General features: G+C 38.1%; 1 protein-coding gene across 1 annotated transcript in view; it reads right to left on the reverse strand.

The window, feature by feature from the left end:
• Positions 1 to 5,988: 5,988 nt before the first annotated feature.
• The window catches only part of IPMK (inositol polyphosphate multikinase), a gene marked incomplete at its 5' end in the record, with an annotated part of 31,828 nt that continues 16,838 nt past the window's right edge, over positions 5,989 to 20,978 (reverse strand). Inside the window, 3 exons of the mRNA XM_010080206.1 lie at positions 5,989 to 6,991; positions 8,044 to 8,125; positions 15,689 to 15,861. Of these exons, the coding sequence (XP_010078508.1) occupies positions 6,357 to 6,991; positions 8,044 to 8,125; positions 15,689 to 15,861 (890 nt within the window). The remainder of the gene's footprint in view (positions 6,992 to 8,043; positions 8,126 to 15,688; positions 15,862 to 20,978) is intronic.

Here is a 20,978-nt window from a genome sequence, read left to right on the forward strand (position 1 = left end):
TGGAGCACGGGAAGGAAGGCTGCACAGACACACAGGACAATGTTAAGACTACTAGGCACATTTAGAAAGCTTTTGGTATTGAAGCAAGACAACACATTTAAACAAACAAACAAACTCCCACCAAAAACCAAACAGATTTACAGTGAAACCAGAAGGCTGTTCCTCACAGCTTTCAGAATTAGAGACCTGATCATGGATGCAAAAGAGCTTGTAATCAACCACATACACAGCCTCTTGTGGACCTATTAAGTGTTTTCTAGCATGGGTTTAAAGGATTATAGAGATTCTAGGTACAGATGTCCTGCATAAATAATTTAATTCATTTACTTGAAGGTATGGTGTAAAATAAGACTGCTGTGCTCTGTATTCCAAAATGACTGCAGGCATTGTCTGCAAGTATCCCTGAACTGGAAACTCCTATTAATTGGCACCAACTGTTCTGATATAATTGCAACCATGATACCTATCAGTTGATTAATTTAATTTAGTTTTCACATCTGCAGAGCAGTAACTCTGTTGCCTACCTTAACATCAGCAGTAAATTCTTTCGTATGAATTTTGTCATCAGAGAGGCAGCTAACAGCAGTACTGTCCCTTTCAGGTAATTTGAAAAGATTTCAGTCTACAGAGTATATTATTTTCACAACCTCATCCCTCTAATCTGCAGAGGATGATCTTCTCACTTCGAATTTCCGCTCCATTTGAATTTCATCGGCAGCTCAGATGAAGCCCTCTTTGAGGACAGTTCACAGGATCCTGCTTTACAAGCCAGAGCACTAAGGAAAAGTGTAGCTTTTCCACATCTTCATCTCTGCCTTCCTTTTACTGCCCAACTACTCACCCTCTTCTGGAAGGATGAGGAGAAAAATCAAGTCAGATTTAACGCCCTTAAGCTGTGATTTTTCACAGCTTTCAATCAAACATTAAAGGTAATCCTGAGGTTAGATTCTTCTCAAGTAAAATAGCCCTTTCCTAGTTGCTCATCAAAGCCTGAACTGTCCTAAATTTATGAAAAATCCCTTTTTAATTTTTTTTCCTGTGCCTTGGTTAGGGGGATGGCTTTGTTTTCTCCAATCCTTTTTCCATTCAGAGCAGCACATCCTAGCAGGGAGGAAGGTTTCAGAAAAAAGACTGCGGTTGACTGCTATAGACATTGAATACGATGCTGACCAACAATTCACGTTGTGGTGGGTTAGCCCTTGGCTCGGGGCCAAGCCACACACACCCGCTCACACAATGCAGCAAAGCATGGACTTCTGTTAAAAAACCCCAAACTCTGTTTTGGGGTGGTTTTGTGGGGTTTTTTGTTTTGTTTTTTTTCATTGTATAGAGGTGACCCTTGAATACCAAGGTAGGTATTCCCAACAAATAGCAATGGGTGCCATGACAAAAATATGGTGGAGTAAAGCAAAACTGGTAAATCAAAGACCACACAGAAAAGGGGAGAAAGAAGGATTAATCAGTGCAAGCATATTCAAAAGAACTTTTCATAAACAATCTTCCTGTATTAAAAAGAAATCAGTTATACTTGCAAGTCACTTGCAGAAAATTTTAATAATTTGCCAAATATACAGCTATTAGAATTACCCTCAATATCACTTATAATTAAGTTACAAAAGTTGGTAGATAGCATAGTACAATGTTCTATAAAATAAACACATGTAATATTAACAATACCCCCTGCAGTCCAATAATGGCAAAAAAATAGCAAATGAAATTACAAACACATACAAATTAGAAGAGATCGAGTGACAGCTTTAGACACCTGAACTGAAGAAACTGAGACTGAGATCAGACTAGACCAGATACATTCATCCATCAAGCATAATTAAAGTAGAATTTTCTATTTTAAAAACAATTAACAACACAACATCAGGTGCAATTTCACATGCTTGCATTTATCTTCCAGTACAATTCCCAGAGTATTAAAGTGCCTTTGTGCACTCGTTTCATGTATGGTCAGGTGCAACACACATCATATTTGGAAGTTACTTTATAGGTCACTTAAAAAAAATACAATAATTATTTGAACCAATGTGCACGATTCAAACTAAGGTGGTTTTAAAGTACCTCTGTTCTGACTTTTTGCTGTTGAATGTCATGTAACAAACAAATTAAACTCCAAACACACAGGGCCCATCTCCACTAAACAAGCCTACGCTAAAAGATATTTCTTGAAGAATGTTCTCTGCTGTACAATCCTTAGCTTTTCTCATTTTTTCTCCTTTCAAACACTGCTCAAACAGTTACATTTATCCTTTGGATGAAAACCTTCTCTGCAGCTTTCATTTACAGATGGCTGTGAACATGGAAAACAGGCGGTATTTGGCCTGTGGCTATGGAGAGGCAACTGCTGTGTTGTAACTCAATGAATATGCATAGCATAAACTCCCTGCGAGTTGCTTGAAGACTTGCAGCCTTTGGATCTTATCCCTAGCGATTACCTGCACTGCAGAACTGACCAGACTTCCTACTCGGTGCTCCCTATGAACTTTCACCTCCTCCCACTATGCTACCTTCTTAAACCCAAACGTCAGTATCAATTGCAGTAAGAAAAGGAAAACTTCATGCAGTTTGGCTGTCACTCACCTCACCCCCAAAATGTCCACTTCAAAACACAGATAAAGAAGTTTCATAAAACCTGCGATCCCGTCTCCCATCAAAGCATGCTCTCCACTAACATTCCTCTCCTACTCTTTAATGGGAAAGATTGCAAAAGGAAAATTGCATTTCCCACAGTATCTGAGGCATTTTGATGGTGTTTTTCAACACCTGCATTTTAAGAGCAGTTATGGGGCATAAATTTTTTAGGAAATAAAAATTTCACTGTAAATCATTCCACAGTGATGCTACAGGAGGTTACCAGTGGCAAGGGCTGAAGAAGGCACTCAGAAGGAAAGCTTCTAGGAGAAAAAAATAAAATAGGAGGGAGGATGACCAACTAATCATAACTTTAAACAGCAGATATGGATGCGAATCTTTCACTGTCTTCCTATACCTGATAATACTTCACATCGTGAAGTGAGAAAAGAATTACAATGATTTGTAAATTCAGGCTGTGAACACCCCGCCTGCCGTGGCCAGCATGAGTGACACCTTCCTTTTGCCACTGCTGCTGCCGTTACATGGAAAAAGGCCCATTTCAAATACCGCATGATCCAGACTAGGATCAGCGAGAGCTCTCCGCAGGTGACGTATCATAATTCACTAATGCTACTTAAAATGCCATGTGCACTGAAATATTTCACTCTGTTAATCAAACTAAAGGGAATTAGTGATTTTCTAATCTAGTGAGTACTTTAAAAATTCTCCATGAAACTGTAAGGTTTATAGAAAAGAACAATCTGAGTATGTATTACAGCAGAAAAAATAGAAAACAGTACAAGTTTCATGTGAATCACAATTCCAGTTTAGTTCATAAAATGAGTTGATTAAAATTTTTTAAACATTTCATAATGGTATAATAATTTCCCATGTAATTTATGCAACAAATTCCACTCATATTCAAAAATACCATAGATGTAAATGCTTTTTTATAAAACTTTATACAATTCAAGCTCTCCCTAGGTAAGCCTATACAATCATGTAGGTAGAAAGTCTTCAGAAAAGTATATTTTCAGAGAGTACATGAATGACAACACTTTCATGAATCTTCCCTTTTGTCAATCTATCCTGCTAAACCAAACTCTTATTGCTTAAAATCAAAACAGACAGATTTCAATGACAGATAACCACACCGGTCTGGGGAAGGGACCTGCTTTTCAGTTTTTTAATGATTTCTGTGGATACATCTCCAGCTATAACTGAAAGCAATCTGATCAGATACAAGACACTAAAAACACCTAAAATGTGCAAGAACAATGTGAATATCATGCCTTTGCAGGCGCAAATTCACAGTTGGTACTATGCCAAAGCACCCCTACAGCAAGTTTTATTTACACAACTTCCAATTAAAATACTGTTATCTCTCAAGCTACATTTTAAATTAACAGAAATACATCCATAATAACTACTGGTCAAACAACATTATAAAATTATTTTATTTTTTTAATTCAAAATATTCTGACAGTTTAACAATATTCCAGGTGCATTACAAACACTGCCATAGTCAACACAACAATCAATACTTAAAGAGCATTCAAACACTGAAGACATATCTTAAAGCAGAGACAAGAGAATGAGCTTATACTAAGAGCATACAGATAATTTTCCAATAACTGACTTCTTTGAGGCAGATATCTGATTCTTCCAGCACAAAATGGATTAAAATCCAGAAGAGATGAATTACAGAGGACAAAAATTCAGACGTATGTATGTTTTCCCCCATATTTTCTGTAAAACATTGTGAATTTATCATACAGGGCCACTACCAGCCTAGACTACTCTAGTGTTGACTATTGACGGGATAGAACAACAAAATCATAACAGAGAAACCAGCATCGAAGCAAACAAAAACCACAAACTCATCCTAAAATATGGCTTAAATTAGTTCACAGAGAGTTGGGAATATATACACTATATGGTGCAATGGAAATACCAGGTAGAAAAAAAAATATTTTCCTGATCTTTTCCCCTCAGCCTTCACCAGAATTTGCATAAAATTTTCAACAAAATGACACTCCCCTCCTGCAAGCGTCTTTTCCTATGCTTCAAAAACATTATTTTACTAACAGATTGGTTTCATTCTTGAATACATTGTCCAATATTAGCTCTAAAGTTTAAATAATGTAGTTCTACACATAATACCCTGTTTCTTCCAATTAACCCCAGGTTTCAAAGAGCTAAAATTTCTGCTTTATTTAAAATTTGTTTGAAAAAGTATTTATGTCTTTCTGATATAGAAAACAGATGTCAAATCGAGACCTTGCAAAGACGTGTACACAAATGAGTGCACAGTGCAGAACATCATACAGAGAGAGCAGCAAGGCCACGGCGTCACATTAAGCCCACATGTACAAGACGTATGTTTCCAATGACCAAACCCATTCTGAAAAGTTTGACTTCAGGGCCTGCTTAAACCATTACAGTCTTGCTCTATAGATGGCAAGACTCTTCCGTCCTAACTTTTCATATAGCTGACTATTAAGATACCAAAAAGACACCAAAAATACTTTGGATACATCATCCTGATCTCAAATATTCTATATGAAAGCTTGTATTTTTCCTGTGAAAAAGAAAGAAGTGGGACAACTTTCAAATTACACCGCTTGCCTGTGTATCTTTAGCCCAGGGTAAGAGAGCCACAACTCCATTGCGACAGAAAAACGGAGGTACGAGGTACGTCTGGTTCCTCCAGGGCTAAACCGGATCTTCTCAGTAAAGGGCCCTTCACCTGTATTGCTCATCCTTTCCACTCAGTGCTCCTCAGCAGTGGAAATGTAAAATGCTTGTTGCAAAAAATACAAGCGGCAAACAGCTAGAGGAAATCTCTGTATGCTTACTCAAAATGCTTTGTTTCCCCATTCAACTAGTTTGCTTTCAAAAGCAATGTTTTTTGGAAAGGGCCATCAGAACAAAGGAGTGAGGCATTTCCCTTAGTCACAACATCAGACACTCCATCAACAGATTAGCTTAATCCCCTAAACCAAATTAGTTCCTGCAACAGCTCACCTTTGCATTCCTTTACTCTTCCTTAGGAACAAACAAGTTTCTCTAGCAGTTGTGCAGTTTAAGCCTGTTACAATATTTTACTCCAGCTTTTTCTTAGCACTTCAACACAAATTACGCTGTAGCTTGTCTGTGGTGAACATTGGCTACTGAGAGGGGAAGCACCCACACCAGGGTTGACATAACAGCAATATCATCCCGTGACACTGAAAAGCACTTTTTGATACAATGGCTTCCAGGTTCGACTACTGACTCTGAACGGGCTGTCTCTCAAAGTGGGGTTTACTCCAGTTATTTCAACACAGTAAACACGAGAGGGCAGTACTGAGGACATCAATCCTGCACTTGGTAGTTTTCAGTTTATTTGCTAAAAACCTGTTAATGGAGATACGGCTCAGTGTCAAGGCTAAGTGGGCAAATGTGATCTACGCTAAAGTCGTTAAGGAACTAGCATAACCCCTGCTTATTGTACAACTGTACTGCTTGGATTGAAGTCAACCATATACATTTCACTCTACTAGTTTACCTGTCTTGCTTCATCTCCAGCATCTTTATCCTTTCACACTCCCTAATTATCAATTATTTTCCTGAGTGAGATTATAAAAAGTTAAACCCTTCTACCAAAAGTACAAAGACAAATAAAATATAGAACAATACAAACCCAGTTATACAGCATTACAAGTGCAGAAATTCTTCATGTTGTTGCTCTTCTTTATCATTGGCCTCCAGTAAAAACCATAGCAAAGAATTCAGTTATCTAAAATATTTTGAAGTACTGTGATTAAATTCTTCAGACCATAAATGTAGCCCTCATCCTTTGTGTTGCTAGGAAACACATGAGCAAAATCTATCATTCGGACTTCTACGTTTGCGCTTTCCTTGATTTCTGCTGGCATGTGACAGAAAACTTTTTCCAGTTGGGGTATAATGTTTCCGTTCAGATGCTCCTGTGTAATGCACGTGCTGCTTTTCCACGCGTTGTCTTGCTCCAGGTTTTCAACTTTTAGTGAGAGTTGGCTGTGGTGCCTCTTAGAATATGCCTTTTTGTGAAGTGCATAAAATTTGGACAAGCCTTTACCTACAGAGGCCTCAATTTTTCCATTCTCTGTAGAATTTATTAGATGAATATTATTATTATACTCCAGTATGTCTCCACCTGATAATAGTCCTTTGGGCACTCCTCTCTTCTCTGCCAATGTGATATCACTCAACTGCACGGTTGTTGCCTGACATGAACCTTCATAAACAAAGAGTAATGAGCTTGCATAAAAGTTGAGTTGCTTCTGGCCCTCAAACCACTCCAAAATTTTTTCAATCTTCTGAATGCTGGCAGCTATTGCATCTTTTCTCAAGCAGTACCCATTGTGGAAAAACTTGGAGATGCCTGCAAGAAAGAGAAACATTTTGGGATTATTTTCACCTCTGAAAAGAAATCAAACATTTTTAATTTCTTTTGGGATGAGAATAGCTCTTGATTTGAAGAAACAGACAGTATTCACATGTTTCCTTTCAGGCAATTATTAACTAAATCAGAAGGAAACCAAGAAACTGATACCTTCAGTCACCTCACTTACGAAAAGGCCTGCTGTATAGTACTATAGATTGGGCTTGGAATAGAAATAAAGCTAACTAATCAACATGTCAATCAAACCATACACAAACATGGTTCCTGCTCCCCAGACCATTTTATCAAGTATCTGCAAAGTTTTGGGCAGGGACCCTTTAAATTCTCCAGGGATAAACAAGCTCAAGCAGCTCTTTAATCATGGGTGACAGAAGTGACAAGCTAATGCCAGCTCTGCAGAGGGGTGTGTTCATGTCTGCGTGTGTTCTATCTCTTGTTGGGGGACAGAGGAGCAGACATCAATTAATAACTAATTTGAAATAGTTATCACCAAACAGCTGTATGATGGTAGCATTTTTGTTTATTGTTAACATAGAGCAACATACGGATTGACGTCAACCAAGAAGGTCCCTTAAATTGAAAAATGCATTTACGGTAGCTTTCTAATATAAAAGACAGGATGTATTCACAGGAGATAACTAGAGATAAAAATATACATATTATAAAAACATTTAATACTTCTAATAGACTTCTATTTCATTGTAGTTTCTGCGGTTTGGCAGTTCTGTAGTTTTGCAAAGCTGCAAAGAAATAGAATTCTACCACTATCACCCCCTTGTTAGTAATAAAAGACACATGATAAGGAAATTCCTATAGTCTACACTGCTTTCATATCCAACTGCAAATTTAATTCAGGATCAACAGGTAGTTCAAAAGATACAGCAAACTTCTAAAGACCCATCTGTCAAGAGGAGAGAAGGGGACTTTTCAAATGGGAACACACAGACTGCTTCTTCATTCAGTTCTAAAAAGAAATAAAATAATTAAAAAAAAAATCCAACAGCACCAAATTCTGACACAAATTCCCTTACCATCCTTTACTGTTTCCTTTGTCAAGCTCCTCCCATAGTGCTGGTTTTGTGTCTCGTAGCTGTCAGAAGAGATGTGGTAAACCTGCAAGAAACAAGCAGGTAAGTCTGGACTAATTTCAAACAACTGATATTTTTGCAGAGCTATGAGACACCTCACAGACAGGCTACAAAATCTTGTAGATTTTGTATGTCCCTTGCAACGGTCAGCACTGCCCTCTAGTGCTCCGAGCTGCAAAATCTTCACCCCTCACATCTTGGGTGTCTCAACTACAGCTTTCCTGCATCAGAAAGACATCATTACATCGGCAAAATCAGCACATCCATTACATGAAAACTTTTTATAGGGCACCTGCCTTGCAAATCAATGCTACAACTTGAAGCTGTCATACTCCTGCCCACGCTACTATGGATATTAAATCTGCAAGACACAACATGCTCAAAAATTCAACACAATTATTTTGCAGTTCTTAGAACTACAGAAATATTAATCACAGCAGCAAAACAATAAGAATTACGATGATGTGACCACGAAGGTCCAGCTCCACAAGACCCATCTGAAACTGTTGGCACAAATGAGGTCATACTAAATGAATGACAGCAGTCAAGTGAAAGCTCGGTTCCAGCCTTGATACTGGTACATCAGCTCTTGCCTGAAAGGGAGGTAACTCATATGGCTACATTTTTGTCCATATCAGGACTTGTACAAGCTTAACAACTTAATTCAAAAATGTTTTACACAGAGACACATTTTCTCTCTTAACTGACATAATTTCCATAGCAGAAACGTGCCAGCCAGCCAGGCCCAAGTATAATTGTTTATGAGAGTGCAGACAATTCTTATTTGCAGAAATAACGGCGTTACCACGCAGGCAGTTGTCTCTGGCAGAAACTTTGTGCTTGGCACTTGTTCAGACCACCCAACCCTGCGGCACCCATCCTGGCCATAGCACTCTGCCCTCCTTTCACCCACTGTAAAAAGAGAGGAAATGGAAAGCAAGTCACGGCGTATCAGTGAAGTGTCTGCCCCCCAGTGAAAGCATGAGTGCGTAAAAAGGAGTGGTATTATGAGCAATAATTTAAAAAATAAGAATTCCCTGTTTTCATTGCAGCCCCCCACCCCAATGTCTCTCCCCAGTCCAAACCACGCTGAGCACAATATGAAAGCACAGGTCCATAGCTCCTGCTTTGCAAAGCAGCTGGGAAGACTCTCAAATAGCTCTTATTTTGACAAAAGATAGAAGTAATTAAATTCAGGGTCCCCAAGGAACTTAAATCATAGTGTGTGGAAATTGGTTTAAATCATCAACCACGAACTGAAGGGGCAGTAAATAATTCTGGTTCCTCTAAAGAGATAACAGTTGTAAGCCTGAATGTTTAAACTGGCTTGCAGGCAGAGACACTTCCCAGTGTTATGATTCCTGTTTCCACTGTTGTGACAGCTACAGAAACTAAGACACTGATATCTATAAATTGCAGAAGAGCATAGCAGAGGTGAGTTATTCTAAAACAGCATCTGACAAGTGGGATTTTGGTTTCCCTAAAACAAATATTTTTCATCACTTTTTTTTTAAAGTACATAGAAGAGGTACAGTATTTAATGTACAAACCCAAAGGCTATTATTGTAAATACATCAAGTACCGAAGTTACTTTCAAAAATGTTTCCACTTTAAAGAACCACAGCCCAAAGGTAACTAAATAAAGTGAGAATAAAATAAATACATTGTTTAGGAAGAGGATCAAGAGTCTGACAACTACATCTAAGTCACTAGCTATGTCTTCAATTTTAATAATATTGAATGTTCTTGTTTAGTCTGTCCAGAGGCAGCTTTCTCCCTATACTAGCACTGCAGGACACTCCTGAATGAATAATCTTGTTTACCAGAACCTTATCTCTTCCTGTAGGAGGTAACAGTTTTTGTGACATGGGCACTTGCTCAAAAATGCTGATTAAGATCTGGAAGCTCATTTTGTTTTCCAAAGAAACGCTGGAGCAGCACATAAAGCCCCTTGTACATCTGAGCTGGGTTTCCCGTGAAGCCACCCTACCTCATAATTTGCACAAAACCATTCCCCTCATTTTCATGGCTTTTTACATACTTTAAAAATACCCAGGGGTGTTTTGCATTAACAGAGCATTTTTAATTATACAATACGGTCAATGACAAACTACCAAGTCCCACACACATACTAAGAGGGTAATGTATCTATTTAACTACCTTGAGAACAAGCAAATCCTCAGGTTTAACACCCTTGTTTACCAATGGGCTTGGCTGCGGCTCTCAGCATTTTTTTTTCATTTGGGGTTTTTGTTGTTGTTGTTTGGTTTTGTTTTTTATTTATTTAAGAGATAATAGCATTAAAGGACAACATATATAGGTAATCACAAAGTATTCTTCATGTTAGCCAAGGAGCTGTCTGTTAATACTGCTTACAGCCTTTTCTCAACTGCAGGGAAGTGACTTTGAAACGTTCCTGGAAAACCTGAACCAAATACAAATACATTAAGCCCCATTCTGAAAGCAGAAGAACAGAAACCCAAAGTCAAACAGAAATAATCTTTCATCAGTTCTTGCTTCACCCTCACCTAGTCCCCAAACACAGGCATGGCTGTGCTATAACAGAAGACGACTAAAATCAGCTTCCTAGTCTACAGACCTCTTGCTTCACTGTGCTTTCGTTCACACTGTCACTGCTACTAACCCTTCCCAAAAGGATATTTACCTTTGAACCAACCTTTCTGTATCCTTGTCTGTACTAGCCCATTTCTGTAAAAACGATGACAAGTCAAATGAATCAAATCTGTAACCTTAACAATGGCCAAGAACTTTAGACAGGAAAATCTAATTTCTCGTCCACAGAAAAAAACACACGCTGTTCAAATACTTACCTGCGGCAACTCCCTAACTTCCAGAAAGAATAACTTAAATACATACTAATAAAGACCTAGCCTGCTTGGTGGAGATACTGCTATCACAAATAAGAATCTCTATTAAATAACTTGCACTCCTCTTCCACATCTGCAAAAAACATTAACTAATCCACATCACTGAAAATGGGTAAAAAACACATTGAAGCAGGGTCATACAGCACTACTGAGGGGTATCTGCAGAGCGAAGGCTGACACGCTACCACACACGATACTAAGCAAGGATGTGTTGCTTAGAGATACATGCTCCAATGCTGAGACATCCAGACTTCAAAGGGCAAAGAGCCGAGCTGCCCACTCCTTGTATTTTTTCCATAAATATACTTGACAGTCACCCCTATTTTACACTCATACAGGTAAGAGTGAGCGTTTAAATATTACACAGAGTTTTCTGTTTACAGTAAGGCACCTCTGCACTTGTAACTGGCATCTGAAGGTCAGTACCCAGCCTGCTGCCAAAAATGGAGCCGAGCTGAAAGCAGGGGATAAGCAGGCAGCACCCCAGCTAACCCAAGGCCATCTGAAATCAGCACCAGTCCTAGGAAACTAGGAGTTGAAGAAAAAATAACATAGGGAGAAGTTTTTAAAATACATTATCTTATTTGATACTACTGCTGTATAGTAATCCTACAACACTGTTACTGCTCCCTTTTTAAAAAAAAAAAAAAAATCCCTTATGTAGTAATTGCTAGACCACAAATGATGGAAGTACACACATCCCTGCTTGCTGCTGGCTTGAAAATTCAGCACAGGAAGGATCCCTGGTCCCCCATTTCTAAGACTATATTCATATATTATTCTCTCTGTTTTGCTTCTTTGTTCTTTATATGATTAAGTATACCACTGAATGCTCTGACAACCAATATAAAGTTTTAGTAAGGTCCTTACATAAATAAGTCACAGAATTAAATTATGTCGAAAACAATCCAGTGAAAAAGCAGAATAATAATCTCCCAAATAAAAGAAGTTATGACACTGCAGTTAAATCATGAACCATTTTAAAAATAGCTTAATACATAATTTTGGACTCCCAAAACTTCTATGGAGCACTTCATTAGAATAAATTTCTTTTACAGAGGGGGAAAAGAGGCCATTTCTCATCTCATCCATCATCAGGTGTTTCCTAACATACAGGAAATTTTATCACCTGTAAGGACACAAATGGAGCAGCTGTCATATACATGATGAGTCTTTCGTGTAAGGAAAAATTGCTGGAAAAAAAAACCTGCCAGGGCATCCATCTGCTAGAACTAGCCCAAGAGGATGACAGATGAATCTCCTGAGCTCTACAGATGAAGTACTTCTGAAACATACCCTTCAATCCACTAGCAGATACCAGACTCGGAGGAATTGCTGTGTTCAGTTCCACAGCATGGATTCGGCACCATCAGGCCGAGAAACAGATGAGCCGAACTCAACTGCAAGAACTGGGGAGTGAGAGTGGATGGAGAGAAAAGCAGAGGAGGCAGTAGCGGTGCGCAAAGGTAACAAAGCCAGCACAGACAAACCACCCAGAGCTTTGCTTCGCTGTTTGTTTCAATCACTGTAGACATCTATTTACAGACTTTTGGGGGGGGTTTGCTTGTTTGGAGCTGGGTTGTTTTTTTTTTTTTATTGGTTGTGGAGGGTTTTTTTAGGTTTTGTTTTGTATTCCTCTTTTCTTAAACATCAAACCTTGAATTAGATTTATAAATGTAAAAAAAAAAAACCCTCGTTTTCATAATTTTTTACTGTGGAAGAATATGAACACTAGATGCAGGATTTAATAGCTTTATTATTCCTCCCCTCCTAAATCTTGTTATTAACACATCAGAGCTTATGAAAATCACCATGATACTAGGAAGGTTTCATAAGGAACTCATAAAACAGATGCGGCTACAGTCAGTTTTAAAATATCTTGCAGGAACATGTGTTGTAGATTAGGAAATTCACTTGTAAAAACAGCTTTGATGAGGTATCCGCGTTACTGCATGCAATATTTCACAGGCACAAGCAATAAAAGTAAATGATGGATTATACTGGTAAAGTTACGTAATCCCCAGTTTGTGCTTTAAAAACAGGTTTCAGAAATATTATGGACTATGCAATATTGCAATCAAGATGTTCTGGAGGAAAAAAAAACCTGCAGAAATCAGGAATTGTGGATTCTGAATGGGTTGCAAATCTGAGATCACAACCCACACATTCTGCTTGTATTTCAACAGCATATGAAACACTCTATTTTTAATACTGCATGCCCTGCAAAGATATTTTGTATATATTTATATGTCTACTACTGAATCCATACTGCAACTTGTATTTTTGCTATTGGAACTATACCCTAGTTTTCCAGCTTATATTTAAACTCTCACTACTTTCATAAGAAACACGTCCTCATCTGTTAAAGATAGGTACCTTTCCACTAAATATGAAATTCGGTTTTTAGCCAATATTATTGAAATGACTGTGTTTTCTGAATGCATTTCCATTCATTTATTCTGTCTATTCACTGCATCAAGACGGATATAGTTTAACACATGCCAAATGTCAGAACTATGTACAGAAATCAAAGCTCTCCCAGGTAGGAGACTCGGTTCTTTTAAGGACAAACCGTACATATTTTATATAGAAACAGATGACTGCTTATTTACCAGTGCATAAAAAAAAGCTGTATCAATAGCTTTGGGGGTCAAAACGCACTATAAATAAATTTTGGGGTAAAAAAGCCCCACCTGTAACACATTCTGGCTTGTAACTCTTCATGACAGTTTATACAATGTGTGCTTTAAAAGCCATAGATAACTATATTTTCTATTTTTTCCTGGCCTTCTCTTTCCTGCTTCTCTAAAACAGAAACTTAACAAGCAAGTTCACCCCCATGTTAAAAATAACATCAAACTGAGAGATTAAAAACAAACCCCTCTGTTTTGTGACTAAAAACAAACCTCTCTGCATTGTGTTACACTGTGTTTTGTCCATCAAACTGCAGCAACTTTCATCGAGCATGTCAGCCCGTTAACAGGCAGTAAATGCCCGTACAGGAGAGTGTCTTCCATTATGGCCAGAACCTTGCAAAAATAAAGCAATAATCAAGAGGAGGCAAGCTGAGCAGAGAAAATGCCTTGTGAATTTAGACTTTGCTAAGCGTTGCATGAGGGTAGGAGGAGTTCTTTTGAATTCTTTCTGGAAAATAACTTCAACATGCAATTTGGTACCGAAGGCACAAAACAAATGCCATCTAGTTAAACACCAGGTGGGAAACTCCAGTGCCTGGGGGAACCACCATTATACACACAGTTCAAATTAGGGAATCGAAAGAACTTCTGCAACACAGTAACAATACCAGTAAATGACAAGGTTAGAAACAAGAGTCACAAGCAAAAATAAAATTGTTGGGAAAAAAGCATTGTAAGCAAGCATTCATTCCTTTTGCGCTGTGATGAAACAAAGGATGTGAAGTGCATTGTTTTACACGAGATAAGAAAGGTTATGTAACAACATAAGCCAAATCCAAAGCTATAATCTCCAGCCTTCCCTCTTGTTTTAACTGTTTGACTGGTTTTTGACTCTACTCCCATGTTCTTTTTCATTGGCTTATATAATTACTACTCATGACCACTGCAATTTATAGCTGTAAAAGCTTATCTCAAGACAGAGTTAAGGCTGAGAAGCCTAGGCAATTAAGTACAAAATATTACAGCGATATTAGAAGCATTTCAAACAATGCTGCAATCTGTGGGCTGTTTCTGTCTAACAGCAAAAGGGGATGCTTATCAAAGTCTTCAGTCCTTTATGCTTGTTGATGCAGAGCTTGAGAAGCCCTGGCTTTATATATGAGAGAAGGAAAATAAAAATCTCAGATCAAAAAGAAAATTATTCCTGTGCCAATCATAGCAGAAAAAAGTACTTTAAATGCATTGCATGAGGAATTAATTACTGACAACAACACATTTCTCTTACTGATCCATAAATATTCTGCACAGTTTTTCTTTACATTGACGTTTTAGAGTGGCCAATATTGAATCTTCATCTTTCTCCTCACCTAAGAAATAGAAATGTAGCGGGGTTAGTATGGACATCTGCAGGGCCTTATCCACCTCTAAACAACCTTCATCTGACAGCTGTTGCTCAAGCGTGTAAGAATCAAAGACGGCTTCTTCTAGTGGAAAGTTTTTTTAAATGAAGAACATAAGCAGCTATTTATAATGACATGCACCACCTCTGAGGGCTAACTTACTCTTCCCTAAATAGAAAAATTACATTAAAATTAATTTGATTTAAAAAATAAAGAATATTAAAAATTTGGAGAGGATACAACTTGTTATTAAATTATTATAAAGACTGGTTCAGTATGTAAATCTCTGATATAAGCCTAAAAGTCAAAAAAATACTTTGATAATTTGAAATAGCTGCTATGCAAGAAGAATTAATTGCAACTACATTCAGTTTTAAATAACTATGGGCTGTCCCAGCCCCTCTCTTGTATACATACACAGAACCCAGCTTGCAAACAGAGTCCCAGAGAGGACAGGGCCAAGTTAAACACTTGTGAATGAGAGCAGTGTTTTGGAACATATTTCACGCAACAGTTGATACCAGTACTACCAACATACTCAGATAACACTTTATTCAAGTAAAACTCCGGAGGATTGTTATTGGCTTAGAAAACTAGCTGTTGTATCCAGTGTGGGACAAGAGGCCAGAGCATAACTGAATGTGAAAACAAGACAAGTTCTTACCCTCATGCCAAGTACCAAAAAGCCAATCTCTTCCATCAGCGGGTACTTGCTGACCTGCTGCTGTATCTTCTCTGCTGAAGCATACGGATCATAACTTTTCTGACCTATTTTTACATCCATTATGCAAGGCTTATTAAACTTACGGGTCACATCTTCCAGTTTTAGATACGTATCTGTTAAAAAGACAAAACTTTTGTAAACAGTGGGTCAAAGCAAAATAATTATATAGTTTCTGCTGAGCTTCTGTGGAGGAAGGTGAATAGTTTAAAGCTTAACAAGGTGAGTAGGTTAAGGCTTAATAACACACAAGTTCTTTCAGGGTCAAATTTGTCTCTGAACACAGACTAAATCATGGTCATTGCCAAATCATTGGTAATTAATTCTAAACGCCTTGTTGCTTAGAAAATTGTATACAATAAAGTGTGTTAACCTAGCATTCAAATTAAAATTATTGCCCAGATAAAATTAATGAGTAGCTTTTATTAAGCCATTAACATACTTCAAATAGCATTAATAAGCATACACAAATGCAGGTTACTTTATGGCTGGGTTTGCCATGGAGATGGTCTTTTCTTTCTCTGCGTGAAAGGGCTAGAATTAAAACAGCATTTTTTTCTTTGTGTCATTTAAAAAATGAAATTAACATTCCAGAGTCCTACCCTACAGCATCAGAAATGCATCTTGTTTGTCTTCTTGTTATCCCACTCCCATCCATACTCATTTCTCACAGCACACCTTCTGGGGAAAACGCTCCTCAAACCCCAGGCTGCCTTTCATCCATTTCCAAAAGTCCCTTTGGGAGGGTAGATGGACCAAAAAAACCCCAAGCCTTGGAGTGCCTCAAGATTTTATTAAAGAGCATCTAAAACCTGGTCAGACTGGTCTATGCTTTCCTCTAATGGAGGTGAGAGACTATTTCCAACATGTTCTACAGCACTGATGGTCAGAACACAACAAGAAAATAAACTTCACTAACTGCTTGACTCACAGACAACTCTGCTTGGAGGAAACTCGCCCACATCTCCAGCCTTTGCCAGGGCACAATATGCACCAAGACACAGCATTAACACACGTCTCATTCTTCACATCAGCTTCTGCAAATCCACCTTTTAGCAGTCATAAACTTTACATTAAAGTTTCTTTTTCTTTCAAGTAGAGCCTATTCCATGAGTGCATTTCTTTGGCTTTAATGCAATGTGAATACACAAAAACATTACATTATTCCTGCAGCATAATCTAAAATGGGATTGACAAAGTTTAATAAGAGAAGAGAGACCAAGTGCCTTGCTTTGACAGCTGTACAGGCAGGTAACAAAACCAGTTAGAATCAAGAGAAAGGGAATAAGCAACGTTCCATTTCCATTTAATAAGCAGAAACACTATAAGGATAAGAAATGAAAGGGACTTTTATTACTTTAGTAAGTCCTACTTAGAGCTTCAATTTTTACACCATCATGATCGAATGTCCCAATTCCCCCAAGTATGTATGTATTAATCTGAAATAGGTTTGATTTAATGTCCGCTTTATCTATAAAAAGGACTAAGCCTGTTTTTAATGTATAGTCATTCTCAGGAAAGTGTGTCAAACAAACTCACTATTTTAAAAAATCCAGTCTTCTGTTAAGTCACTGTATCAGCTTGCATTACTTTTCAGTGTCCTTCAGGCTACAGAATCAATCCTCTACAGCAAGAAGAGTTTCGTTATAGACCAGCTCATTGACAAGCCAGGTTTGTCAACTACAGCTGCAGGGATATCCAAGCTAAAATAACTCAGACTTCCCTTTCCGAAGCCACAGACAGCAAACATACTTGATATTTGCTCTCTAACTATCCCCTAATGAGAAGTAAGACAAATACTCTCCCTACTAGGAAGCATATTCTGTATCACCTGAACAGCAGGTGCCACTTTTTCTGTTCAAAATTTTCATACGCAAGTCTAATTCAGTGAGATATTAGCACAGCTTTTGAGGCGCTTTGCGACACCACTAATGAATTGAGGGGAGTCCATACAACATGTTAGCTATCTATTAAAATAATAATTGTAAAAATTTAAGTGTCATCCTTCACACCTACCCTTTTTGCAGATTATGGAAATCTCTGTAATCAATAGGTTCCATGTAAACACTCTAAAACAATCCAGAAAACAACAACTAAATGAAATTCAAGCTTTTCAGAACTTAGCTCTCAAAAGCACTGAGCCAGAAGCATGCTATAGGAGAGGGGAAAGGTAATAAACACAAAAACATCTCAGAAAATGGCTGCAGTCCTTCACCACCAACTCCAAAATGCTTTGGAGTGACTCAAACTGTTATAATACAAAATTATACAAATTCCAAGTTAACACAACTTCTACAAATTTGTTCAGATACAATGTTTTTTATCAACCCTAAGATATATCTGTATATAGAGTAAAACATCTTTTTACGTAATGCAACAAAAAGTGAATCCATAAAACTAACTAGCTTAAAAAGCAGTACTTAAATCTCCCAAAACCTAGCACACTTCCCTTCAGATAACATGCAGGCAAGACAGTCATGCTCTTTCCATCAAAGGCATTTGTAGAGCACCCATGGTTATCTGTTGTCCTCTGCTCCACTGGTCCAAATCCCTCTTTTTAAGCATACAGCACCTCCAAAATACTTAGAGGTTTTAAATATGTATCACTTTTTAGCTCACGATCCATTTCAGATCTGTTAAGCTAGAATACCTCCCTTACTGACCTCCTAAAAATGTAATAATTACTATTTTTAAAAAAATTAAGCATTAAAATAAACTAGGAGCTAACACAAACACCAGGAAATACTAATTACTTGTCAAACCCTGTGAATTATCCAGAAATTACTCATCTCTCTCACACTTTTTGGAATTATTATTTAAATCTTCACTGTTAGCTAACTGCTATCTCAGTATTAAGACTATGTTACATCTCTTCAATACACCCCGACTCTCAAAAAGCTTTTTGTCCTGCAGGGAAAGCAATGCACCACAGATAGAGCATTATACCCAGTTATTTTTTCTCATTACTGTTTCAGAAAAATGCATCAAGTGTTAACACATCGTTTTTCCTGGCACTATTTGGCTCTTATTTGCATTTGCAGACATTGGTAGGTATCACTGCTCTGCTTTTTTGAGTTAGATGCTCTCATACTCTTTGAGGATCTGACCCCAAGCATCCTTCCCAAGGTCACCAACAAGTCTGCATCTGAACCTAGATAACTCTCCTTTGTTGCATGCCTGTTTTGTTAAACAAAAAAAATGCAGATTTTTCAGGCCATTCAGATTTGCTGAATTATTATGTAGTGCACTGCTAACCCACCATGCTTCTGAAAATCATGCATTCACCATCTAAAACGAGGTTAAATTAAAATCCCCTGCAGAGAAAAGAATTCATCAGGATTTCTGCATCATCGCTTTGGTAAATAATCCTGACTTTTTACTTCAAGGATTTAAACAAATCATTCCTCAGAGGCTTGCCCTCTCCCTTTCTATTTTTCAGTGTCAGGAAAGGAGGCAGGAAGATGTGGCTTGACATATTATTTACATATTTTATTGCAGTCCCAAAGGAGACAAACCAAAAGACCACCAAAACTCAGCAAGTATGCACGGCATGAACCACTGCAGACTTCAGCACGCACATGCTGATGCATTCAGTCCTCACTGGAATCACAAGTGACAAAATAACTTGAGGCATCTGACTTCTTCTCATAACTTAACAAGACATCTCTCAAAACATATGACTAAGCAGGGAAAAAGCCTCAGTTGCTCCCAGCAACAAGGGAAGAAAAGAAAGGTTTGAAGCTGGCTTATATTTATCTCCCCTGTTCTCAGTTTAGGCAACAAAAATCAGAGCACAGTGTGAAATGAGCAGCAGCAAAGTTGTTTAAAAAAAAATATTCAGGGGCAACAAGTAGGCGGCAAAAACCAGAACTCTCTGCAGGAGGTATAAAAAGCTTAACACGGCTCTTTACAACAAATTTTCCACTTCTTTATTAATAAACTCCAAATGCCCACAATGCCAATGAACCCAAAGTTCAAACCAAATTGCCTCACTCTAATTTTAGATTTGCTTTGGGTGATGCAGCATCACCCACTCCGACTCCAGCTCCTGTGCAACAGTACTAGGTATGAGACTTCAGCATAACAGAACAGCTATTTTACAAATTGCATTGATACTGGAATATCAGTCCATTTTTTCTGTCATGCTTCTTATATTCTCATTTACACTTAATACATTTCACCCCTTTTAGTTAGCCATTTCCTCCACTAATTTACATTTTCAGCACAGAAGGCTGATGCTTCTCCCCAAATATTTCTCTAAGAAAACAAACTCTGTGTTCTCCACCTTACCCTCCACAGTTCCTGCCTACCTGTCACATGGGAACTCAGAGATGCTCATAGATCAACTTCAGTGTGGTCCTAAATTAAGTCACTCTGCTTTTTTTCTACCACAAGCCCACAATTCTCTTCATGTCTGCATGAACCTACTCAAACTCAACCTTCTAGCCAAGGTAACAGCTGTGATGCTACACATACAAGACACCATTCACCAAAGAGCTCTCCTTCTTCCGTACCTCATAAATAAAAGAACTTTATATGAAAGAAGGACACCCATGGCCAGCCCCCCTCTGCCCTGGCAAACAAGGCAAGCCATTGTTCCTCCACACAAATGCTCTTAAGAAATACAGAATAGTTCACAACATGCAGCAAGCACAGTTTTGTAATGGATAGATTTTTTTAATTTAACTTTTGGCTTTTCAGAAGTCACCTATGTCCAACTTAGCAACAATAAGGAATTACTGCATTCACTACTCAGAGGTTGTCTAGAGTTGTGTCTCCAGAGCCCCCAGAGCAGTGACTGCCAAAGGAAAGCTCAGGCTTCCAATGTCAAGACTGCAAAAACCTACAAACACATCCTCAATCTAAACTTAATAACTGGATACCTTTCTAGCAGCTAGATTATTTCATCTAATATCACTGGGACACACCACAGCAGCTAAGCATATTATTCAATATTTTGAACTACAGTTTAATCCACAGCTAATTTGGGGAGGACACGTAACAAACCCATCCCCGATTTCCCCAAAACAGCCTCTCCTCCATCTCTCTCCTCTGTGTGGTTACTTCACCTCTTCCTATTTTTCAAAACTTGATTTCCTACTTATTACACAGTGTAAACATAACACTGATGATTCTTTTCACCTCTAGTGTCTTCAGGTGCCAGGGACTGATGCACAAACACTGAGGTTTTCCTTCACACCTGGCATTAGCAAAACTTTATTTGCAAATACCT

This window comes from Pterocles gutturalis, unplaced genomic scaffold (assembly GCF_000699245.1).
Source record: "Pterocles gutturalis isolate BGI_N339 unplaced genomic scaffold, ASM69924v1 scaffold5124, whole genome shotgun sequence".
NCBI classification, from domain to species: Eukaryota; Metazoa; Chordata; class Aves; order Pterocliformes; family Pteroclidae; genus Pterocles; species Pterocles gutturalis.